This window comes from Platalea leucorodia (assembly GCF_965183815.1).
Source record: "Platalea leucorodia genome assembly, chromosome: 7".
Classification (NCBI taxonomy): Eukaryota; Metazoa; Chordata; class Aves; order Pelecaniformes; family Threskiornithidae; genus Platalea; species Platalea leucorodia.
In genome coordinates this window covers 16,936,102-16,962,701 of record NC_138829.1, presented here as the reverse complement: position 1 = coordinate 16,962,701, position 26,600 = coordinate 16,936,102, and the positions used below count along the sequence as shown (strand labels likewise).

Genomic DNA, 26,600 nt, shown 5'->3' with positions numbered 1-26,600 from the left:
TATATAGGTGATCCTGATAAAAGCCCCGTATTTATGTATGTATGTATACACATACACGCACAGCTATATATGTGTATGTATATCTATATAGGAAAAAGAAATAAAATCAGCACACATTCATTAAATATCCAGGCTTCTCTTATAAAAGCTGAAAAAAAAAAAAAAAAAAAAAAAGCCTTAGAAAGGCTTAAAGCCTTAGAAAGGCTTAAAAATACAGCTGAGTAACAAGGCCTAGCAGTGACACACCCCATCCAGCTGCCTCCTGTTTTTCTCAGCTTTCCTGACCTCCCAGTTTGCAGAATCCTATTTGATATGGCAGAATGCAGCCCAAACTATATGCTCATATGGGAACAGTATCCTGCAAATTCACAAGACAGGCAGGCAAGACCAATGCCAATCAAGATTAATACTGCCTTTCTATAAAAACAGAAACAAAAATCTTACCTGTGTCACTGGGACGTTGCAGAGCTAAACAAAGGCAAGCTTGCAGAGGCCAAAAGCTCCGCAAATAGAAAGTTCTGACATTACATGTCCTTTGCCATTTGCTCTGCTGCCCCTGCCAGGCTCAGCGTGAAGCTGTCAGACTTTGCAAAGAAGCTTTGGAGAGAAGCTGGCAAAAGAGCAGCTGCCATTTTCTACTCAGAGGCAAGTTCTCCTGCCTTCTCTGCTCCTCTTTCGACATCGTTTACTTGTTAGTTTTTAAACTGAAATTCTTTCCCATAATGACCTATAACCCTTCCAGCAGGACAGCATACTGTGCACTGGAAAGAGGAAAATAAGCTTGGATACAGTAAAAAAACTGACCTTTCTCTTTCCTTAAAAAAAATGCTCCTTTCTTCTAGTTTGCAAAATTTGCAGCAGCTTCTTTACTTCCTGATTCCAGGCAGCCTGGAAACGGAAACGCTGAAGTCTGGGGAGAGGCTAAACTTTCAGAGTTTCCAACCCAAGGCAAGTTGAAAACAGGAATCATGTATATATGTCACCAGGAGAAGGGGAATAAACGCTGCCAAATAATTGCTAAGGCTGATGAGTCATCACAACAAACTCAACAAGAGAGGGTCATAATTCTTCTGAATCGTTTACTACTACAGCTCATGTCCTGGTTTTCTAGTTGCTGTCATGAAAGGCAAGCAAAATACATAAATTATTATTATTAAATGCTAAGAAGATCAAATTAGCTGCCAACAATCTAATTTTCTTCAAACCATACACATTAATGATGCAAGAGCATTGCTTGAAAATGGCCAGCAGCCTACAGCTCCTGCCAATTGGCTAAAATTACAGGTTTACTGAAATGCGGAGGCGGATGTAATTAGCAAAAGCCTTTCTTTTCTACGCATCACCTACAATGGAACAGCATATAACTTTTTTCTTAGGCCCTTGTCAATCCGTTCAATGTCTGAGAGAAGATTCCCCCCAGCCCCCGGCGTAATCAGACTTCCCACTACCTTTGATATTGCTGTATTGCAGAGACAACACTCTCAGCATGTGGCTGCACATCTTGGGAAAACCGTAGCAGTTCCTTAAGCTGGGCCTTCAGCCTCTCAGCCTTGGACTCTTCTGCAGACAGAGCTGCTCTTGTTGCCTTAATTTATAAAAATAATGAACAGATCACACCTCAGGGAGCATCTGGCACATGAAATTAAGAGATAAGTCTGTCTATCAAGGTATTCACAAGTCCCCTTTCTGCTGTCTTTTTTCCTGTTGCAATGAATATGGACTTTACTAAGGCAGAAAACATTCTCAGGAATAGTTTTGTTCCTGCAGGCTCTCTCTCCTCTCCTCTCCTCTCCTCACACTGCCTAGCGTCTGCATCTCATCGGCAGGGTTCACTGTTTGAACAGAGAATCACAAACAGGCCCCGTTTCAGTTCACTGATTGCAGTATATACCATGAGATGCATTTTTGGAGCAGTCTTAACCATGTCTGTTTGCATGAACAGATCTTTCTCAAACACTCATATATACAGAATGTTAATTCTAGGGTGATGTAGGGAAACAAAAACAACAAAAGACATGCAAATGTAGCTGGATTGAACCAGTCTGTATTTTGTGGATCCTTTTTGTATATGCTTTTCCCAGCTAGTCCTGCTGAGTTCCAGACATACAAATAGCAATGAAAGGTATTTTGAGAAGAGATAATAAATGCAAAACCAACCCCCAAGAGGAAATGAGTGGTAAAGATTCTTATCTACTTCATGTGTGACAAACTTTTTGCACTCATTGTTGCAACAGATTGATTTTGGTGTAAATCCTGGATTTCTACAAACTTTGGACTTCTTGGGAATGAAGGTGTGTCTGACGGTAAAGGAATATAGGTACCACCTTACACAGATAAATGACATAATATGGAAATGGTCTTACCAAATACCCCAGAAATGTGTATTTGTGTCTGTGGGGGTGTGTGTGTGTATACAGTGAGGCATTATTTCTCCTGCTTCTTTTTAAGTAGAGCAAATTGTGTTGTTTGCTCTGTATTGTCCTCTTTTTGCATATGGTCCCTTTGAACTCAAGACACAAACTCCAACACATCCTCCAACTCTGCTCCCTCTGTGCAGAGCAAGATAAAGGTTAGAATAGTTGATTCCATTGTTGCTATTCACATTTTCCTCAGTCTGTTTTATACACATTCATACTCATTCCTTACCACCTTTAACCAATGGGACAGGCACCTATTGTACGTGACTATGCATATTCAACCTATGACTGCTGGTTTTAGGCATACAAAGGGTAACAACTCACATTGCATTTTCTCCACAGAGTTACAAGCTTATCTTCAGTCTTTTCCCCTTCCCCAGGGTCCAGGTCATTTTCTAGTCTCTGTAGATCTTTTTTCAGCTCCTGGACATCTGCTTCTAATTGTCTGGCTTGGGACTCGTAGGCACTTTCTGACTGTTGGATCTTGAGCAATCTCTCCTCCTCCTCACTACTCAGCAGTTTCAACTTCTCCAAGGCTTTTCTTAGCTCTTCAAGTTCATCCTTCATTCTCTCAGCTCCAAGTGGGGAGGTATTCTGAATCACCTCTGCACACTGATTTTCAAGGTGCTTCCATTTCTTTCCACCGCTCCTAATGCTTTTGGCAATTTCCTGCAGGAAGAAGTCAATTAAAGATTAACTGCAGGAATGGGAAGTTCGGAAAAAAGGTGAAAGCAGTAAGAAAACAAGATCGCCTCTCCTGGTTGAACGTATTTTCTTCTTCACTTCTTATTTCAAAGTATGTCTTTTTTCAAGTGACCAGAAACCAGGGTTGGTCATTTGACTGCCTTCTGAGTAATACTAACTGCCACAATTCTGAAAATACTGGCTTGATTTTCAGAAATACTTGTCACCTGAGGTCTCTGACAAAGAAAACAGGAGCTGCAGGCAGTAAGAAATACTAATAATCAGATCTCAGAGAGAGTTGAAGCTGAACAGTTTAAGCAGTGGCACCAAAATACCGGATACTGTTCTCAAAACTGGTATTTTTGTTACGAGCTCTAAACTCTCAAAATGTGTGAGCCTTCAGGCTCTATTTGAATCATGTTTACCAAATATCATTCATTTAAACAAGTTTAAAGGGTAAGATTCTCAAAGAATCACATAACCGTAGGAGATCAGGCTTCAAAAAGAAAAACAAAGCAGACCAGCCTGTGACTCATGCTACAGTTGGGAGAACAATATGTACTAACAGACCTAGGACCTGATAGAACTCTTCTCCCCTAGCCTATGTTACAATCACCACCTTATTTTTTTCATGTAATTCTTTTCTCAAGTACACCCTTGCATGGTTTGAGAAACATATATAGGCATGGAGAACACACAATCCTGGCTCCTTGTCAGAATTATATTGTTTAAGGACCTTCAGTGCCTTTAACTTGTCCTCTGCTGAAGACTTGGTTGCTTCTCCAATGCAGCAGTTTAATCTTTCTGTCACACCATTCAGCCACGATTGAAACTGGTTGATGTTAGTGCTGTACCGCTCATGTTCCTTGGTTATCTTTTCAAGCAGTTTCACTCTGCTCTGTAACAAGAGACATCAGAAGCCATGAGGACAGTGCTTATTTGGCTCTTTTTCCTTTACATTAACCCAGAATTTATAAACAGGAGTCCCTTTCTGCAAGCCCCAATAGCAGTTGGCCTCCACAGGAATTCACAGTTCACCTCAAGAAACAGGACACAAAAGGACATAAAGGCTTGTCCCCATCTTGGGCATGCTGCAGGCTCTCAGTGGCTAATCTCTGAGGAGAAAAACTGCACGATCCTCTCAGGTGAATTTCTAGCCTCCCCTTTCCAAAACTTCCCATTCTTTCATTATAATAAGAAAAGAGACAGAAGACTGTTTCTGGTTTTGACTTTGGGAGACAAGCAGTTATGTTCCTCATGCTGGTTAAAAATAAAGATGAGCACGCAACAGATTGACTTTGCTTATCTGTCAAAATGAGGATAAGAGAGACTGTGCTAAGGGCATGCAAATTGTTTTAATGTTCATTATTTAAGCAGGCTGTATGGAAAGTGACCATCACCTTCAATCATGTGGCCCAGGAACTTTCATACTTATTCAATTAGCAGATCACAAACTATCCTGTGGTGGTACTGCAGACCCTGGAAGCAAATATAAGCCTATGGGAAGCAGGCTTCATTTTCTGAGTTACTGTGTGTGCACCCTAGAACCGACAATCCCTGAACTTACAGGGGCCTGCCCATCATGAGTTGCTCCCCACTGATCCAGTCTGGCACCCCTCAAAACAAGGCAGACTCATATTTGCTCCGACTATCCTGTTTGTCAGCTGAAGTTTAGGCCTTGCTGAAGGAAATTTTACACAAATCATGAGGAATCCTGCTCTGTTGTTTCGCTAGTATAATATCCAACCTAAGTATTATTTCCTGCAAAATCAGACTGATTTTTTCTTGCCCTTCACCAGTTGGCATGAAGAGCAATTGAGGTACACTACGGTTACATTAGAAAAAAATTGTTCCTTGTGCAATCCATTTAGTGCTTGCAGCACCCTTGAAAGGCTTTGCTGTCACAGACAACGGGCTGAATTTCATTCTGTGTAGTATGGGACACAACCCGTGCCTCTGAGCAGAGCTTCATCCCAGCTGCCGTCCACAGAGCGTAGGGTGATAGTTGCAATGGTGGACAGAGTTTCAAAGTCCCCTCTGTGTTTCCCTTGTCTCTGGGAGGCTCTGGGCATGTCCCCACACCCGTCAACCTGCCTGAGGTGGCAGTGGGCCATCGCCGTTCTGTCAGCCTTTCTCCAGCCAGGCCAGCAGAAGGGTGGCACCAGCATCAGTCACCATGGGATCTCCCGTGTGCTGTGGGGTGGTGGTCCCTCTGGGACTTTGCCCTTCACCTTTGGGACAGGTTATACCCACGGTGTAGTACAAAGCCACCACTCTCCAGGTGGCACCACACCAGTCTGTGTTTTCCACACTGCCACTGCCATCTCTGCTGACTTGTGCAAATCAAGAGTGACTCCCCTAAAGTTAGTTGACTTGCTTTGGGACAAAAGAGGGACAGCTAAGGGACAACTGCTTCCCATGGAGGATGAAATGCTGCCCACTTATTAGGGCAGGACCTTTAATAGCACCACTTATGCAAACAGGGGTTTGGATGAGACCAAAAAGCAGAATTATGACTGCAGACTTGTGTGGCTAAGATGTATCCAGCAGGACATCTCACTTGTTTGCTAAATCCGCTTGCCTTGATTCTCAAATCTGCAGAGGTGCATACAGGTTAAATGATTCTCACCTTGACCTCAAGTTAGGGACTTGAAGAATGCAATCATACAGTGGGCCAAACATCGAAGTGAAACAAGTTAGCCCAGGCTTATTGATTCCATGGAATTAGGCTAATTTGTTGCACTGACAGAAGCTCCAAAAGGAGCAAGTCAGAATTAGAAAGTGGAGCTATTATTAAACACAAAAGTCTTACGCTAATATATAGAGGGTTAAAAAGGAAGTCAAAATGACCCACCCTGGCCAGGCTATTCAGCCAAAACAAAGGAGTGCACAGTTTGGATACTCCTGCTGGTCCGTGAGGTCAAGGAAGAGATGCCATGGATGTGGACAGACTGTGCTAGCTGTCAAACAAAAGGCTTATGAAGAGATGGCTGAGCACACCCCCCACCCCCCAAAAAAAAGGCTAGGCAGGGAAACTTTCTAATGATGGAAAATATGGTGTCACTTGCTTCTGTTAGGTTAGCTGTTCTGGGAGCAGGACAGTATTAAACTCCATCTCCACATGCACTTGGTTAATGTGAGGAGACGTTAAGCAAGGACATGGCCCTGGAAAGAGTGAGAGCAGCGACAGGAAAAGAATGGGTTTGCCATGGGCCGCAGAGGAAGAGATGTGTCTGGGCAGGGTACGCCCAGCCCTGGGTACGCAAGGAGGATGGACGGAAGCATAGGAAACCCTCTCCCTTAAGCTCCCCTCACAGTAAGCAAAGGCAAACGAGCCCCCTCTGGAAGGCAATCTAGAGCACATAAAGGAAGTTTCTGATTTAAATCCCTCTGTGGCATCTCGAGTACAGAAAGCTCCTGTAGCCCTTCCTGGTGCTTTCAGTCTTAGCTCTAGGGTACGTGAGGGTTGACATTATAAATATCTAGGTTTCAGTTAACAGAGACAACATGGACTGAAATTCATTTGGTGTGCTCAGACATATATATATCTGATATATCTGATATATTTGACTAAATATAAACATACTGTATATAATAACTTTTCTTACCATGTTCACTCATCATTTATGCTAAAACCCAGAATCATCTACCTCTGCATATTGTTATTTTACTAGGCAAGGGAAAGCATGTAGGAAATGGCTGCCACATCTAAAAATATCCCTGTTAATGTAATTAAAAGAAAATTATGTGCTTTTAAAATTTGGGAATGATAAGGACACATGTTAGCACTAAGAAAGAAAAAAAACCCCACCATTTGCTCATACCAGAGAAGCAATGTCACAAGCAAACCATTTAAGAAACACTGTCCAAGAGCTTGCTTTCTGATAGAGCTGGACAACTGCATGGGATCTAAAAATGCTCTTCAAACACAAGTGTAATCGACAAACACCAGTGAGCCTCCTCTGGGAGGCAGCTCAGGCATTCAGCTGGCATTCAGCTGGCAAGTCACATTTAGCCTGGCCTCTCATCATGCGAGGGGCTGGAGCAATCCACTTACAACTCCTGTGTCTCTTTCATTCATTCCTCCCTCCTGTTGGAAGAGGTGGCAGGGTTTCTCTAACTAGTGTTATACTTTTCAACAATTCCCAAGGTGCCTGTAACCTTGGCATTAGCTAATGAACTCTGCATTTACTTCAGTTGCAAAATCCAAGGCTTCCCAACTCCCTTCTTTGTTCCATACCTCTTGAAAGAGGCATTTCTTAGCTGGATTCTCTCACTTCGTCCTTCTATGAAATGTGGTATTTGTAACCAATGCCAAAGAAAAGTTTTTTCTAGCATCTCAGTTGGCTGGAGACATAAAGACATATTTTGTCTAAGTACTATGAGCCACTTCCTGATCTCATTTACACCAGCGCGTATCCAAGTCAGCTAGAGAAATTACACTATGTAAAACCAGTCTCAGACAGGTCGCATTCTGGCTTTGAGTATTCAAATGATTTGTTTGAAAAAACTGCCTTATTAAAATAGCTAATGATTGTCTCCTGCTTCAAAACCAAAGACAAATCTTGGTTAGAAGTGAGTGAATGAGAATTTTAAGTGGCAATCTAGATAGACAACAGCTGAATTCCCAGGAACCTTCTTATTTGTAAATCCAGTTGCTTTGTAATGAAGAGATCTACCCTGAAAAATAAATAATCAAAGTTGAGGCGTAAGTCTGTTGGTGGCTTTACAGCCTCTCTGTGGCAGCTGCAGTTACAGAATTTCCAAATATGCTCTGGTTTTTGGAGAGACTTATTAGCAGCAGTTTTATCTTTATGGCTAAAAAATATCTGTATTTCATGCTCACAAAAGGTGCCAGCTCAGGGTTTTTTTGTTGTTTTGGGGTTTGGGTGTTTTTTTTTTAAAAACAGAAAAAGTATCTGTAGAGCAAGCGGAGCAATGGCATGAGCATCCCAATGTTGTTGTTCTTCCAGTGTGATCTGAAATTAACTTTGTATGACAGCACCCAGGGCAGGAGAGCTCACATAACTGTCAGGCTCCAGTTCTGGGCTGGGACATAGGTGTGGGAAGAAACAGAAGGCAACATTATGACAGAGGCAGATAGCAGAGCCAGTGCAATGAAAATGATTTGTGTTTGCACCAGGTAATTCCAGCCTATGGAATTCCTGGAAGCCACTGTAGACAAAGACTAGATTTTAATCTCTATATGTTTGGGATAGATGTGTCTATATACATTTCAAATATCCCTTTGAGTATTTCTATTGATATAGGCTAGTAAGAAACTGAATTTGTCCAGACATCTGCAGATGTCTGCCCTTCGGCCATGCCACATGGTCCAATCCTTTATTCACCTGAGTTTTAGAAGTGAAAAGTATGAGCCTTATCTGAAATCTTTACCCAGAAATAGGGTCAAAGGAAATCACCAGCACTGAAAGATGAACTAGGATGTCTTACACCAGCCTATCTAACAACTGTTCAAGCTGGAAGATTACCATCAGGCAAGGATCAGTATCTTTGTGCAGTGAAAATCTTTCAGATACTAGAACTGGATAGTTGAGTTCCGTGTTGGGCCACAGCTGACTCCCACCTCCGTGTTTCCCAGTTCTGCAGGCGGGGAGTGTAGCTCTGGATCTGGACCAACGCTACATCCTCCAACAAGGGTGCATGCATGTAAAATTCCCTGGCTCTGGGAATGGGTACTTTGCATCTGGTTATACAAAGATTATTAATGCACTGAAAGATGAGGAACAATTCAAACTTTATACAGAGATGACCTAAACCAATATTCACTAGATCCTAGCAAGCAGCTTGCAGTTACTTTACAACAGCATGTTATAAAGTACAGTGTAAGAACATCCCAATTAACAGCTTATCTTGGGACGTGACTGTTGCAAACAGACCATTGACTGAAAAAACGTGGGTCCTCAGCTCTGTTTCTTTTTGCAGCCCTACCAGGTAAGCCCCATCACTCAAGAAGCAGACAGCAAAGAATACTGTATATTGGTGAAATCTGAACACCTCCCATTCTTTATAGGTGTACCTGAGCTTCTTCCCTGATTCCTTCATATTCCACCCTCATTTTCTTCTGAACATCCTCATCAACGCTGGGGTCACCTATCCTGTTGAACAAGGAAGCAGCTTCCTCTAGCAGCCTTTCCAGCAGGACTGACTGATTTAAGACATCATTCAGCAGAACCTGAGCATGGCTCAGCTGCCACTGCTTCTCCTTTAAGCCAAGCTGCAACTCAATGTCAGGCTCCAAGGTCACCCTCATGTTGTGAATCCATGCGTAAAACTCATCTTGGGCTTTCAGGTACTCACTCCAGTGCAGCCAGACCCACTCAATACGGCTGTTGGGGAGAGCAAGAGAGAGGAGTTAGATGAAATTACGCTGGGAGCAGTGGAGACTGGCAAGCTCAAAAGGCCATCAAAGCAAAGGGCAAGGTTCTCAGCAATTTTAATCTGCTCTGACTTCAGAAGGTCAGGATTCATTTCCCAGGACCTCCCTGCTCGGGGAGGAAATATTCTGTAAAAGGTCCCTGTGCCTGGCAGAACTCATCATTCAAGACCATGAGATGGGCTGGCTGTGAGGGGAGAGAGCACTGAGGTCCCACCAACCCTCTCTCCCTGCACAGTCCCCCACATGCTCAAGGGACTGGGATTAGCAGTGATTGCCATCTACAGTCCAGACACAGAGAAAGGCAGGAAGCACTTTATGAAAGCACTGGATGAGACAACTGCCTCAACACACCAAATAGCAAAGAGTATGTTTGTCTTACCTGTGACAGTGAGTAATGTATATGGCTGTCTCTTCCCACAAGGCTTTAATATCTTTCAGTTTAGATAGTACCTCGTGCTTCTTATCCTCACCGATGCTTCGAAGAGCAGCATCTGCCTTCGCAAGAATCAAGTCCATTTTCAAGCTGCCTTCTGGTTCCAGTGCACGTATTTTCTATGAGAAAAAAAAATGAGACTGAAAGCCTGACAAGAAAGCAAGCGTAATTGTTGCCATTTAAACTTCGTTTTCACCCAGGAATCATTAAGTCCCTGCTGCAAAGCTTGTCCTGAACAGAAGTATGAACTTCTCTTCAGATTTGTTTATTCTTAAACATCCTAAAGCATTCAATTGAATTGAAAACCATGTAGCGATTGAAAAACATTTTAAATTAGCTACAGAAAACAAAAATATCTGTGGCTATGTTTTCATTTCAGTTATAAAGTTATAGCACTATGTTGCCACATACCAGTTGTTCTCCCTCACCCACCAAAGAGTGTAGAGGTGATCTCCACAGGGTACACTGCAATGTCTCAATTTTAAGCTCTACTATAAGAAATCATGAAGCATATTAAAAAGGCTTCCTATTGCAAATAAAAGTTGGCTCAGAACACAAGCCAAGAGAAATTAACGAGAGGAATTTTCTGCCTGCTACCAACTTTTGCTTTGACCCCAAATTGCTGAGTTATGAATTGGTGAAAACGTGTATCTTGCACAAACTGGAATGCCAGGAACTGAAAGTTAAGCCATCTAATTTTAAGTAGATTCTCTTCCTCTACCCAGAGATGGAAAATCAGCACAACTTCTGTAAAATGTAACAGATTAATTATGTCCTGATTTAGATGTCAGCTATCAGCATCACTTTATCCAAATTTCTGACACCATCAGATTAGCTTTTCTTGCTGTTCTTCCACAAACTCCTGGCAAACTGCAGGCTCTCAAGTTTGAAGGAAAAGGCTTCTATAATGAAAACACTGAGAGGTTCAAAATCAGCAACTGCTTTTGGAAAGATTAGGCCCATGGGATTTGTTCAAAGAAATCTCGTCAGTTATTGCAAAGGTGAGACCAAATCACAGGCCTTTGGATTTCCAGTCTCACATTCTGGGAAAAGACTGTTCTTTTGGCATGTACACAGCACATGTGCACACACACGTGACGTACAAACAGGTGTTTGGATTAACTATCTATCTACTATGAAAAGTGTGACTAAAAGAATCCTGGAAAGCAGGGCAAAGGGTAGGTCAGAGAAAGAAAATAAAAGCCATAGCTATCACCCGACAGGAAAAATTTAAGAGTAAAGCTGTATTCTAAGCCTGACATTTTCCAGCAAGTGAAAGCAAACAACAGCCGGAGAGAAAGCATAGAATCATAGAATCACAGAATCATTAAGGTTGGAAAAGACCCTTAAGATCATCGAGTCCAACAGTTAACCTATCACTGCCAAGTCCATCACTATACCATGTCCTCAAGCACCACATCTATCCATTCTTTAAATACCTCCAGGGATGGAGACTCAACCACTTCCCTGGGCAGCCTGTTCCGATGCTTGACAACCCTTTTGGTGAAGAAGTTTTTCCTAATATCTAACCTAAACCTCCCCTGGCGCAGCTTGAGGCTGTTTCCTGTCGTCCTACCACTCATTATTTGGGAGAAGAGACCGACCCCCACCTTGCTACAACCTCCTTTCAGGTAGTTGTAGAGAGCAATGAGGGCTCCCCTCAGCCTCCTCTTCTCCAGGCTAAACAACCCCAGCTCCCTCAGCCGCTCCTCATCAGACTTGTGCTCTAGACCCTTCACCAGCTTCGTTGCCCTTCTCTGGACACACTCCAGCACCTCGATGTCCTTCTTGTAGTGAGGGGCCCAAAACTGAACACAGTACTCAACGTGCAGCCTCACCAGTGCCGAGTACAGGGGCACTATCACCTCCCTGGTCCTGCTGGCCACACTATTCTTGATAGAGGCCAGGATGCCATTGGCCCTCTTGGCCACCTGAGCACACTGCTGGCTCATGTTCAGGTGGCTGTCGACCAACACCCCCAGGTCCTTTTCTGCCAGACAGCTCTCCAGCCACTCCTCCCCAGGCCTGTAGCGTTGCATGGGGTTGTTGTGATTGAAGTGCAGGACTCGGCACTGAGCCTTGTTGAATCTCATGCAGTTGGCCCCGGCCCAACGATCCAGCCTGTACAGCAGTGGCTGTACAGGCATTTTTCTTTTTCAAATCTGTTTTTTAAGTGATTGCTATCTTTGGCTGGCATTTTCTTTAACAAATTAACAGAAAATAAACCACAGGAAGGAAGCATGAAAAAAAATGCAAGCCAGATGCAAAAAAGGAACTGCAAAATGATCACTGGATTTGAAAAGAGCCAATAGGTGAAACAGTGAGAACATCACAAGGAGACATGAGCTAGACAGGGAAGCCAGGCCCAGAAAGGAGGCAGGACGAGGGAGCAGAAGGTGGATAAGGTACACACAGGAAGAGAGAACAGACACTTGTTAAGCTCTAGAATGATGAATTCCCAAAATCTGAATTGAAGAAAATCTTCTAACATGATTTTGTGCATGTTATAGACCTCCTCCAAAGCCCACAGAAGTCAACAGCCTTCCGTTCAGGCCATATTAAATCACCACAAACCTCTAAACCTTGCATCTGGTTCTCTCTGCCATGAATGCATCCCCTTTGCCAAACTACTGCTCTCCCTACTCAAGTTCCTGTGTTTCTTGCATGTTTTTTGAGACTGTACGTATCATTGTTTCCCAGAGAAAAGGAAAGGGTGAAAATAATTTAAGGGCAGAAATAAATCTATAGACCAAGAGGAAATACTTCAGATTTTCATGATTGAAATGCAAGTCTAACCATCATCCATCACTCCGTGAACAGTCTCTATATTATGCCAGAGGCAAGACCCAGCCTCCAATGAGCCACAGTTAAGGAAAAAAGGCTGAAGACATCGCTGTACCATCATGTAAACTACCTTGTCCTCCATGTAAGCCTGCAATGGCTTTTTTTTGGAGTTGTTAAACTTCAGAAGAGGCACTCCAAACATGAGTAGACACAAAAAAAGAAAGACTTTTGGGTAAAAAATGATGGAAAAGATATGGCCATTTAATGTAAAGAACAGACTAGTTGTAACTAAAGGTAATACAAGTATAAAAATAGTTTTAATGTTAATCATAGAAATACCTCCACTCCCTCTAATCATGAATGGCAGAGATGGGACAAACAGGAGTGTTTCATTCTCTGAGATTACAAGAACAAGATAACATCTAATGAAACTGAAGTTAATGAATGTGAAATCACTGTAAGAGAGCAGGCACAATCTGCAATGGGATCTCTATGAGAAGAGTTATACAAGAGATTAAATAAGAACAGAAAAAAAAAGAAAACATTTACCTTTTCATTAGACAGATTATAAAGGGGAGCTGTAAACCCTCTTATCATCAGGATTTATAGAAAAGGACAAGGGGATTACTCTAGAACAGCCCATTACTAGGACACTGCAATCTTTCTCTATCAGTGCCAGAGTCCTGGAGCAGACAGACCACTAATGTGATCTGATTCTCTTATGCTACATGCTGGACTTCTGCAAATCACTATCTGGTTATTTCAAGCAGCGACTCAATTGTTTGAGGTTTGAGCATGCTCATAGGAGAGTGTAAACATTTTAACCTGCCAAACCTGCTGCTAGTCTTCCAAATCAATCTGAAAAGCTTGGAAACTCGTGATATCAAATTGCCATCCTCTTTTTCTACAATGTCTGTAAACATTTTACAGATGGAAAAATTAGAAAGAATACTGATGTAAACCCATCCACACAGGACCAATATTCCAGCAAGCAGGGGCAGCTGATAGTTTGCTAATGGAAAACTCCAGAGCTCACAGCGATAACTGCTGTAACAATGGCAGCAGTGACAGCCATCTCTGAACCAGTACATCACTCTTCCCTTACCTCAGTCTCTCTCAGTCTGGCTTCTAGGGCAGATCGAGGTCCCTTGGTGTTGTCATTGATCCTCAGTCTCTCTTGGATGGCCTTCATCCAAGCTTCTGCATTCTCCACGCTACTGTCAAATTCATCCTGTAGCTGCTGAGTCATTGCATTCAAAGAAGCTGAAAGGATAAGAAACAGGGAAGTGAGTACGTTTTGGTTAAGACCTAAACAAGAATGCATTCAAGGCAATCTAAAGGAGCAAGGGAGAAAAGCTAATATTGTGGCTTTCCTTTTTAATGATAATACCAAAAAATGTAGCAGTATCACGATTCAGTCGAGCACAGAGAACGCATTCACACTGCAGCTTTCCCAAATGAAAATATACCAGGAAACAAAAAGAAGGTGGGGAACTGTGGGAGGCTCCATTACAGTAAACAGATTTAATTCAAAGCTTTCAAATTAGATTAATCTGGTGTTTGTGGTGTATTCCAGATTGCCTGCACGAATCACAAACACTTTCTGTCTCTTCCCAGAGCCTAGGCAGTACAAAACTCTCCCTGTGCCCTTCCAGAGCACTTCTTCAGCACATGCTTAACTTAGAGGTATATAAACCCCTTAAAGCTGGTGAGATCAGGATCAGATGCTTAGGCCCTCAGTTAACTTGTTCTGCTGAGACCATGGAGAAGCTATCCGAATGCACGTGCAGTGAGTCTAGGACATACAGACACAATGGGAATCGGCCAGCAGCCACCAAGACAAAAAACTCACAAGCCATCACATGGGAATATCAACACTTATGGATTTCTTCGTTTGCCACCTCTTTTATTCCATACCAGGCTCTGAGCGTTTCATTTTCCCCTCCCTCTCTCTTGTTGCCCCTTCCCAATCAGTGGGTGGGTGTGATGGTAGCTTGCTCTCTTGATGTGCTCTTGTGTCTTCTCTGTTTAGAGCTAAGGTCTCTGCTGCCCATATGGCCTCCTTGGTGCCTGTACAATAGAGGAGAGCCATCCTACGCTCGCCCTTAGGCACTGCCATACTCGACTAATAAGGATGAATCATAACAAAGCTCCCTGTAGGTCAGCTCCACTGAAGTGAACAGAGAGATAGCCATTAACATTAAATGGTTTTGGATCACATCCTACAGCTACTGCCAGCGAAGCAGTCAGCGTCTCATGTAAATTAAAATATTCTTCTTCTTTGTTATTGATCACTGAAATATTTTTGCAGCACAGAGTTTGAGGGTTAATTACTGAACTCAAGTTTGTTGTGCAGATTTCAGTTCCACAGCAGCGCACTCAGTTTCCATGTGACAATTCATGTGGAAGAAAGCGCTCGGTGTGAGAGGCAGAGCATGGCCCTTGGCGAAGCTGGACCAATGGTCTTTTGTAACCATTTTAACTCTCAGCAGCTTACTCTTTACAGGGGAGAGTCATCCTGCTTCTGCCCACTGGCAGAAAGCTTCCCACCATCCCGCTGATGTTCCTGCACGAGGTAAAAGGATTCATGCAATATTGCATGTCCTCCCCCATAGCTCCCAGTGCATTTTCTTCCACATTACACCAGAGGAAACAAGACACTAGTGTTTGCAACACTGATGTCTGGCAACAGAAACAGTCTAAATTGTTGCTTCCCAGCCTTCAGCAGGCTTTATGCTCAACAGGTCCCAGAACAGCGCAAGAGAACTGCCCCTGCAGAGCAGCCACTGCCCCACCCACGGGGGTTACGGGAGCAGAGGACAGGCCAGACCTCCATCTGCAGACGAGCGGAGCTGCACTTCCATGGAAGAGGGAATTCCTCCCTAAGTGGGAGATGTCAGATGGGGCAGAATCCAAAGCTGTAACTCTCAGAGCTGGAAGACAGTTTTAAAAAGTGTGACCTCACCTTGGAAAGATTAAAGAATAGAACAGGATGTACTGGATTTAGTGAGGGTGGTGTGGCACGGGGCAGCTACTCCCTCTCTCATATAAAAAATATGACAGGCTATATAATTAAAGCTAAAATCATTGACTTACATCACAAGAGTCCTAAGGATGAAGCCAGCTAAAGAAATAATGTTATTTTCAGTGGATTGCTAGATAGCTGTGTCTTTCTCCAACTATGACTGGTCTAGAACTGATGTTTCTGAACCATAATAATCCAACCCTCGGAAAAGAGCAACTATCTCTTTGCAGCTGACTGATCAACTCATTTTCACATTAACATTTCTCATTATATCTGGCCAGCCATAGAGGGACTGTCCCCTACAACTCTCCCTGTTACATACATACATTTCTGGACAAATAGTTTCTGAATGTGTGAGTGTAAGCTGTGGCGATTCCAGTTATGCTATTGTGAACAAAAACTCATGGTACATTTGCTGGATAGACTCTGATGAGGAGTGGCATTCATTTCCTAGGAAAGGTTTCTATTCCTGGCAACATCCATATCATATTTAAAACTGGCTTCAGGACTCCAGTTATGGAGGAGCCAATAGAGAACATTATGTTATCCTAGTCCTATTTCTCACAAAAAGTACAGGGCAATCAAACATTAACTATGTGGAAAACCTACTGTCATCTAACACGAAGAAAACCCCACTCACACTCTGCCCTCATGCTGCTCTCCTCTGAGCACAAGGATTTTCTGTCCAAAACCCACAGATACATGGACCACCATCCCACACACAGGCATTCCACGTAAGCAGCCAACGCAGGAAGCCATGAAAAATGTTATTTCAATATTAAGATCACCAGTTTGCAAAGGAAGAGAAGCACTTTGTTACTCCAACTGTCTGCATAACATCGTTGACTGATTTTGACCAAGTCATTCCTACAGCTAGCACCATAAAGATGATTAAATTTAGCATGGACTCTGACCCAAGGCCCAGGCGGATTTCGTGGTAACCTTATGACCTGCAATACCTGACATGGGTTTGGGCTGCCTGCTGAGACAGACTTGTCCTGTCTTCCCTCTTTCCTCCCCGCTGGGCAGCCAGGCCCTGGCTGAAGCAATCAATCAGCTACAGTGTCCCTAAATCTTTTGTTCTGGAACCTGTGCACCCTTCCCAGGCATTAAAGGCACAGGTTGATATCTGCAAGGAAAAAGTATGTTTTCTGATTTGTTTTCTGCTTGGGAGGAAGAACAGCTGTTGACTCTATCTGAAATTTGGCAATATCTGTCATTTCTTTGCAAATGCTCCTAAAGCTGGGATAAATGATTACTGGTTAAGTGTTAATGAATCAACAGTGTTTACACTATTTCTGCTGCATCATTGCAACTAAATTATTGAGCAATACTTCTGGACATGAAACACAGGGCTCTGATCAGTGCAAGAAATCCAAAGGAGACATAGCAGCTCCTGGAACAGACCTGAGCTGTTCAGCTGTGCAAAGCCAGCATTAACAGACCAACCTGCAACAGCAGCAGACCATTAGGGCCACCTGTACCATGGTGTGACAGCCCTTGTCCCAGGTCGCAGGCTCAGTCGCTAGGACCCACTGTGCCAGGGAAAGCCTCCCCTTAATCACAGGTGCGATCCTCTGAGCAATTTGTACAAAATTATTTTTAACATAGTAATTTTCAAATGCATGTAGCTGTTCAAAACAGCTTTTCATTTTAATGCCACTTGAATCGGTGTATTAATTCATACTGTGGAAGGCGTATTTATACTGCAGAAAGTATTTAGCATCTCTATACATGTTACTAAATGAGGGTAATAATAACTATGCCTAAGAAATTCTGGCATAGATAATGAGATGCTGATCAAAACCAAGTTTTATTTGTCCAAGTGCAATAACACAGTTACTTAGTAGAGGTAAGGAAGAAGCGTATTTGAGGGTGCTGAGCATAACTGACCCAGGACAGCTCCTGCAGCACGTCCAGAGGTTATAAAAAGCACGTTTCAGGAACACGAAAATATAAGACACAGATTAGCTCCAGAATCCTTTAGCTGAACCTCTTCCACAATACTAGTCTTCCTACCTTCTCTGAATCACCCTCCATGGCCCCCAAAACACTGGCTGGCAGTGTCTGGGTAGGCACACATGTTTCAGTGCCACAGAGGGCACGATGCCTCAGCCCTCGCCCAGTTGCTTTGCCAGACCCACTGCACACCCGCGGCACAAGCAGGGCTTGTACTGGGCCACCTGTGGCTCGGTTACCACGCACAGAATACCTGCACCTTTGGAACAGGGAAAGATGAACTCCTGTGGCAACACACACCTGTCTCAAGGCAGCATCACTCCTCTCCCCCTCTTTCATCCAGGCACAAAACCATTGAGCGAGGAGGGAAGTCAGAGGACTGTGACCCACCGCCTGTTCCCAAACTCCCAGAGGAGAAGGAGCAGCTGGCAAGGCCCCGGGGGCACACACGCTGTCCCCCTAGCTTGCCCATGGGCCAAAGGCTCAATACCCCAACATGAAGTAATGAGATCCAAAGCAACAGCAAGCTGCGTTTTGCTTATAAAATCTGCTCGGCTCCTGAGCTATGCCCCCTTTCTGTTGGGCTGGGCTGAAGAGAAGAGATACAGAGGCAGCCTTATATCAGCTCTGGTCTTGGAGCTGTCTTGCTGAAAGAGCAGATAAATTAATTAGCTGACTGCTCTGCCTTATAGTTCTTGGAGCCACTACATGGTAGCAGTGCCATTGAGGGACGTGGAGATGCCTGGGTCTCCACGGCAGACCCTGACACAGTGAAAGGCACAGGTCATCCTCCATGGGATCCACCCAGCAGTTGTGGGGCTGAATTTCTCTGAGCCCTTCTTCCTTAAGTACAGCTACTTCAGCAATCTTTCTAGTGCATCTAATAACTCTCACTAGGGTATTGTGAGATTTACTTATTTAATATTTGTAATGCACTATTGAGAGCTTTTAAAGTTATTTTGCAAGTGTGGTGTCTTTTTGTTAGGATTATCCTATCATTTTGCAGTGTTTCCTAATGTACTATTTTCCATCTGCCAAGTCATGCTGCTTTAAAAAAAAAAAACAAACAAACAAAACCCAACAAACTTCTTAAAACATTTCTCACAACCACTCCCATTTTAAACATTCTTTTAAACCCTACATTTTTACAACACAGACTTTAAAATGGTTTCAATATGTCTTGGATTCCCATATTCATATACTACTTGACTAGTTTCCAGAACCCAGTTCTTACAAAAACAAAAGTACAAAAATGCTCCAGGAAATTCAGATCACTCACCATTAGGGAGACCATTTTCCAATTATTGAAATCCTTCAAACTTTTCATAACCCTTTGCATTTGGCTCTGGGATTGAATGTGGAAAAAACACTGGACTGTGTCAAATTTTATACAAATGCATGAGTGTGGAAGCAATTTTAGTTCTGGGAATTGTATCTGGGATAATTTAATAACTTTTCAGCTTCCCTGGATACTGTAAAGAGAGCTCTGAGAAGGAGCAGAGCTGGGCAGCTCTGACCGGTCTGCTTCAGGCTGGAGCGGAGGGTCAGTCGTTGGCACTAATCACAGAGAGGCAAAGCACTGACCGTTGTCTTTCCAAAGCTGAATATTCTTGGTCTACTCCAGGAGGAGCTATTTTGAATCATGTTACCAGTAGCTGATGCTTTGCCAGCCGAGGGACTGGAAGCCTCCGAAGAGCCGCACCCACATAGAGAAGAGTTAAACTGCCTGAGTAGGTGCAGAAGCCCTCAAGGTTGCAAATAAAAGGTGTAGTTATTTCCAGCATAATCTCTCAGAGCCTCAAAACATTAATCCTATCACCTTGGCCATCTTCCAACACAGCCTTTTCCTGTGTTATTTGCAGTGAATGTTTATGACAGTCAGCAATTGTTTGCCCTAATTAATGAGCTAGAGAATAAATAGTTTTTTGGAATAAACACATTCATATCCTAGCTACAAGCATCCCCTTCAACCAAGGAACGCTAACATCATGAGTACATACAGCATTCATGCCTATCATAACCATTTCCTTTCCCTTACAAAACAATCCATAGGAAGCCTATGGCTAATGTAAGACATTCTGCCACAACATGATCACACCTGACCATTTTCTATCTGTTTGATACAAAAACCCGAAAAGCAGACAGAAAAAATTGTTTGTCAGACATGCTTTGCGCAGCCTAATTTTTTCAACCATTTCTTTAAAGATTAATTTCAGACTTTGGTGAGAGCCAGTGCAAATGGGTCCCTTTTTGCTTTATGAGAATGCTGTGGAAAATTCATAATTCCCAGGTCTAAAAAAAACATTTTCTAAAAAAGAAATCAAAATGACAAAATAGTTCTATTTCTGAATGGAATCATCATGTGCAAGTAAGGCAGAGCTGGGTCCTGGGGCTTTCTTCCCTTTTAGTATCAGGAATGACAATCAGTAGATCTGACCACAGCATTTTTAGTTTCGATATTTTAATCTTCAAGTGGTTTGGAAGCAAAAAGTCTAGGTGAGGACTCTTAATTACAAATCTCTCCCCACTCCATACACTCCACAAACACACTTCTGCATTCCCAGGTCACTCTATGAGACAGGCTGGTCTACCATGATTCAACTAGATAAGTAAAATGCAGGGTTTAGTACTGGTCTAGAATTCCTTTTTACCACGAGGGAGACAGCATATCTGTATTGGATATCTGTCTGGTTTAGACTTTGATCTTCTTTCCGCACATTATTGAGGTATTAAACAATCTTTAGAGCATTTATTCATTCAGCCACCCCAGGGAGTAAGGCTATCTCTGCCCCCTTTATAGATAACACCTCAGGTTCAAAGGCACTTTGTTTCTTGCCTCTAGGCAATCAGGAAATACTTGAAAGGACAGGAAAAAAATTGGTAATTCAAGTAATAAACACTGCAGACTGTGATTTTCAACCTTTTCTGATAGGTATACCTTCAAGTGTATCTACAGAGATGCACATCTCTGTTTAGTGACTTTAAACTTAATGACAATGGAGCAGATCATCTTGAGTGCCATCACATGGCATGTACGGGACAACCAGGGGATCAGGCCGTCAACATGGGTTTATGAAAGGCAGGTCCTGCTTGACTAACCTGATCTCCTTCTATGACAAGGTGACCTGCTTAGTGGATGAGGGGAAGGCTGTGGATGTTGTCTACCTGGACTTTAGTAAAGCCTTTGACACTGTCTCCCACAGCATTCTCCTGGAGAAACTGGCTGCTCATGGCTTGGACGAGTATACTCTTTGCTGGGTAAAAAGCTGGCCGGGTGGCTGGGCCTAAAGAGTTGTGGTGAATGGAGTTAAACCCAGTTGGTGGCTGGTTGCAAGTGGTGTTCCCCAGGGCTCCTGTATTGGGGCCACTCCTGTATCAATGATCTGGATGAGGAGATCTAGTGCACCCTCAGTAAGTTTGCAGACGACACCAAGGTGGCCAGGAGTGTTGATCTGCTGGAGGGTAGGAAGGCCCTACAGAGGGACCTGGACAGGCTGGATTGATGGGCCGAGGCCAGTTGTATGAGGTTCAACAAGGCTCAGTGCCGGGTCCTGCACTTGGGTCACAACAACCCCATGCAACGCTACAGGCTGGGGGAGGAGTGGCTGGAGAGCTGCCTGGCAGAAAAGGACCTGGGGGTGCTGGTCAACAGTTGACGGAATATGAGCCAGCAGTGTGCCCAGGGGGCCAAGAAGGCCAATAGCATCCTGGCCTCTATCAAGAATAGTGTGGCCAGCAGGACCAGGGAAGTGATCGTCCCCCTGTACTTGGCACTGGTGAGGCCGCACCTCGAGTACTGTGTTCAGTTTTGGGCCCCTCACTACAAGAAGGACATCGAGGTGCTGGAGTGTGTCCAGAGAAGGGCAACGAAGCTGGTGAAGGGTCTAGAGCACAGGCCATATGAGGAGCGGCTGAGGGAGCTGGGGTTGTTTAGCCTGGAGAAGAGGAGGCTGAGGGGAGCCCTTATTGCTCTCTACAAGTACCTGAAAGGAGGCTGTAGCGAGGTGGGGGTCGGTCTCTTCTCCCTAGTAACAAGCGATAGGACGAGAGGAAATGGCCTCAAGTAACACCAGGGGAGGTTTAGATTGGATATTAGGAAAAATTTCTTCACTGAAAGGGTGGTCAGGCACTGGAACAGGCTGCCCAGGGAAGTGGTTGAGTCCCCATCTCTGGAGGTGCTTAAAAGATGTGTAGATGTGGTGCTTCGGAACATGGCTTAGTGGTGAACTTGGCAGTGCTAGGTTAACAGTTGGACTCGATGATCTTAAAGGTCTTTTCCAACCTAAACAATTCTATGATTCTATGACAAGAGGCCTGCTTTTCCTAGTTACTGTTCACAGACTCTTTAGCCTGGAAAATCACAGGTTAAACACCTCTGGTATAAAACTTCATCAGAGATTCTTCAGATACAGGGTATCTGCTCTGGCAGTTTCCCCTGGAGGGTACCTGCGGGCTTACCAGCAGTCTACATCTTCCGAATTTGTCCCCAGCTGCTGAAGTAGGCTAGGTTTCAGCTTTGCTCAGCTTCCTAAGAGTTTTAGCATCAGTCAGCCAATGAAAAAGCACTGCAAGCCAATAGCATTAGTCTCACAGCCTCTGGAGGCTAGAATTTATGTATTTAATTATCTCCCACGTGTCCCACAGACTGTACGATCCCTCAGTACTGGGTGCCAGTCACAGCACTGATATACTGACTAATCAACCTCTGTGGTATCTGCCTCTTAGCTACAGATCAGTGAAAAATTCAGAGTGAATAATCTATCTGATAAATCGTTCCTCTTTTGCTGGTCATATATTGTGTATGGACAATCTCATTTTCTTAAAGGTGTGGTTATTCCTAACTATTTGCCAAATATGTTCTGCAAATTAGTTTTGCTCTGTAGACTATTCCCAAGTAATTCTTCCTTGTGATTCTTAATACCCCAGCTGTGCTGCTTAATTCTGGTTTGGCATCACAACCCTAGTAAGAAATTGTCCATCTTCCCTGACTGGCTGGCAACAGCTCCGCTCATTTGCGTGCAGTTTGTCACACAGTAACTCCCGAGGGCCATTTTCATAATCAATGTGTTAAGCCATGTACGAAGAGCATGCTTTCACAGCACCCTGCGGTGAGCAGAAGTGCCCTACAGTTAAAAGGATAATACCTCTGTCCCCAAGAGATTACAGAGTACATGTCAGAAGGGGTTCAGCGACGAAAGCAGGGCGTCAGTGTGTACTTAGGGACACGGAGTGGTGGACGGAAGAAAGGGCTGTTGGAGACTGCAGCTGCATTGCCAGTGCTCTGTGCAAGCTGTGGTGGTTCTACCACCCATGTCCTCCGCCCACCCCCTGAAGCCAGAGATACTCAGAAAAAGATCCTCTAGCCCTGCTCGAGCACGTGGCCTCAGCATGGGGCCTGCAAGCACACTGGGACTCAGAAGTGTGTCTCACACTAGGAGAGAGGGTTCATTGCACCAAACCTCAGGCTGTCAGTGGGACACCTTGAGCTAGGAGCCCTGCGATTCCCTGGGGAGTCAGTGCGAGAGAGGGGCACTTTCAAGCAAGGATCCATGCCGGAGGTGGGACAACTTGCCTTCTGAGGAATCCCATGTCCTGCAGAGGCTGACAATCATCATGTGGGTGCTCAGGGCTATGAGATGTCCATCTGTCTACAAGCCTGCATCCTTTGCTCTTCCACATCCTTTCCTCTTCCACGTAACTGTTCCACATTTGGATCTAGGGGTTTTTGCACGTACAATTTTTTTTCCTCTTAAAAACTATTGTTAAATTCGACCATCAGTCGAATGCCTCTGCCTCTGAGTGAGCAATTGTGTGCAACCTGGGAGCACTAAGCACACAGCTGTTAAACTAATAAACCTTGTAAGTCAAGTATTTACTAGAAATACTTGTTAGAAATAGTCATTTGCAAGTACTTAACAAGTATACTCTAAGGGCACAATATCTTTTGTCCCCTTTAGAAGAACAGCTGAAGGACTAATTCCCCAAAACATAAGATTTCTCAGATATATCTTTCAAAACATTATCACTAGGATGAGGTGAATGAGATATTTATATGGAAAAAGTGAGACTCACTGGAATTAAAAAAAAAAAAAAAAAAGTAGCTAGCAAGTAGGGCAATACTAATTTTAAATACTGAAGTTGTTGATTAAAATAAATGAGTGATTTTCAGGGGATCAAAGCACATGATTATGGACAAAATAGCAGATTTCTATTTGTGTGGAACAGGAAGATCTGTTTATATGAAGAAAGAAAAAATGACCACCGCAAGAGCTAAACCCTTGAAATGCTGTCAAAAACATAGAGCACAGTAAGTAAAGCTAGACTTAAACAGCCAGCACTCTGGACATAATTTAAAGTAATAGTTGCACTAAGCTGATAATGCCAGGCTTTATATTGCAAAATGGCACTGGTTTCTGTTCAGACAAACACACAGGCAAACAAGGCCTGCCTGTGTCCCAAACAAAATACACTACTGGAACTGCCAGCAACCTCATCCCCAAGCCCAGAAACAAAGTAGACCACTGCAAAACGGTCGATCTAATTAATTTTGAGTGGTTGAGAACATTTCTGGAATTGAATAAAACAGGCTGCTTTCTCGTGACTCATTTTTGCCTGAACTATTGCAGTTTCCATGTCTTCGTCACCCTCCCACTGTGAGTGCTCGCCAGGCACTGTGGGTTAAAGAGCAAGATCGCATCTCTGCTTTCAATTGCAAAGACCCCTCCCAGCAGCTGCTGGAGCACCGGCAGGATTTCGGTTCTGTGAAGAGACCAGCATCGCCACAACTCCAGTCCTCTGCCTAGCCCACGATTTCACAACAGGGATGAAGAATGCCTCCGAGGTGGAGCAGCACGGCCTTTTTAGTAGTCCTTTTAGCCTGACTGAGGACTGAAGTCCTATGGTTTTTAAACCTAAAGGGGATTTGAACCTCCTCCTACGGAGATTAATCAAAACCAAAACCAAGAGTAAAGTGGCAGCAGGACCCAGCAGTGAGCCGCATTTGTCAGCAGTCCACCTCCAGCGAGGAGGACCAGAGAGTTATTTAAAGCTGCGATCACAGATAATTACCGTGCTGAGCAGTGAGAGTAAAGCCGATGCTTATTCTTCTCACTCTTACATCATCCACTTTTAATTACCTTTTAGAAATAGAATACTACAACAAACCAAAGCTCTTTTTTTTTCTCCTGTGGACATTGGAAAAGATAAGGCAGCTCAGCTCTATTTAGACCCCAATGGGACCTCAGGGACTACTTCTTCTCAGCAACTTTGAAAATCCCACCTGAAATATTAGGGGACATATCTCTGGGGCTGCCAGTTGCCAGAGAGCTAACGCAGAGATACATTCAGCTGAGGACTTGCACACGCAGGCTGGCGTATTTGACAAACATTTCCTGACAAATGTGTTATAGCACTAACGATTCTCAAACACCTAAAATAAGGAAAAGGCGTAAAGACATCAATTTTTATAACCCCAGTGATACATAATTCTTCTACAAGGAGTAATATACATCATGGCACAAACTTAACTTTGATCTAAAAGAAATAATGAACTTTTCTAAGTATTCTGCAAGGCCATCTTTTAAAGATACCACAAACACTTGCTATATTTTAAAAGCATTTCATGTCACTGGAATTTTCCTCTGCTATTTCCTTTGAATTCATACATCAGGGCTCAGCAGGGACCTTGCTAAAGGCTGACTCAGAAAACAGGAGAAGCAGGTTATCACCTTCCTGGAAGAAAATGCATTCGACTCCATGATAGGGGACCACTGCTAAACCACAGCACAACAGAGCCTCCAATAATCAGACATTTTGTGCGAAGGGCTCAATGAGCACAATATAAGTGACGATGCTAGATGCAAATTGTACTCCCTAATTAAAAAAAAAATTGAATTTCTTTCTTTAATCTCTTTTTAACTTACTGCATATACCCAGGTCATGTTTCAACAGTTGTATATGGGACCTTAAACGCACAATATTTAACAAACTTCAGGGAAGGGATCTCAGCCATTCCAGTTTGGTGAACATTTGGGGGCTATAAAACCTGGTATCATGTCTTGAGTGACAGGAACACTTCCAACAGATACTCTTTCTATCAGCTTCACTGGCTGCCCCTTATCTCCAACACTTGTGGTGAGAACCACGGCTGGGATATTTTCACTTCTTTTTTCCTGCCTTACATGAAGGAGTTCCCCACCCTGGCCTGCTGCTCACAAAACAGTTTATCAGGCCTTATTTTGTCACACAGGGCCCTCGCCCTCGGATCCTCCCACCCTCTCCGCCAGCACCCTGCGGCACTTGCACGGAGCAGGAGGCGAGGGCTTTCTCTGGGGACAAGCATGCGAATGGGCTGGTCTTTGTGCGTGCCACCAGAACCAGCAGGCTGCTGCCGGAGCAGCCACTTATTTCTGTCTCCTTTTCATTATGATTCAAATCCTTGAAATTTCAAGGAACTTAATATGTTTGACGCTTCTAACTCTCTGGCAAATTTAAGGGAAAGTGGAAAATGAGTTCAAAAAGTTATTAGGAGCCAAAAGATACAGACACGCCACAGGGTCACGACCATCTCACTTCCTTATGAAGTAAAAGTAACAAACCTTGCAAAAACCTTACCAAAATCTTGGTTATTCTGGAAAAAAGGGCAGGTAAAAGTCTGCAGCGATTTCATCAAAGTTCCCCGATGGGTTTCCAGCACAGCAAGCGCAATGCAGCCTGGCCTGCCCTGGGCGTTACGACAGTGGTTTGGTGCGGCTGGCAGCACGAGCAAGTCCGGCGCGAAGAGAAACCAGCGGCTTCCTCCTTACTCATGTCGGAGGCAGCACAGGATTTCCTCTCTGCCTCCTACCGCGTGGTAGGAGTGAAAGAGGGGATGACAATCTAAAGACATATCAGACCAGG

General features: G+C 43.7%; 1 protein-coding gene across 8 annotated transcripts in view; it reads right to left on the bottom strand.

The window, feature by feature from the left end:
- Positions 1-26,600, bottom strand: part of SYNE3 (spectrin repeat containing nuclear envelope family member 3) — a 77,845-nt gene that overhangs the window by 38,714 nt on the left and 12,531 nt on the right. For 6 of the 8 annotated variants that reach the window (XR_014228794.1, XM_082317887.1, XM_082317889.1 and 3 more), the window contains exons 2-8: positions 26,316-26,579; positions 13,824-13,981; positions 9,881-10,053; positions 9,142-9,451; positions 3,838-3,999; positions 2,742-3,086; positions 1,449-1,585 (exon numbers count right to left, since the gene is read on the bottom strand). Coding sequence is in view for 7 of the 8 variants with exons in the window: in XM_082317887.1 (XP_082174013.1) it covers positions 1,449-1,585; positions 2,742-3,086; positions 3,838-3,999; positions 9,142-9,451; positions 9,881-10,053; positions 13,824-13,981; positions 26,316-26,370 (1,340 nt within the window). In the remaining variant the exon portion in view is untranslated. The remainder of the gene's footprint in view (positions 1-1,448; positions 1,586-2,741; positions 3,087-3,837; positions 4,000-9,141; positions 9,452-9,880; positions 10,054-13,823; positions 13,982-26,315; positions 26,580-26,600) is intronic. The other 2 variants (XM_082317890.1, XM_082317891.1) reach the window with 1 other exon arrangement.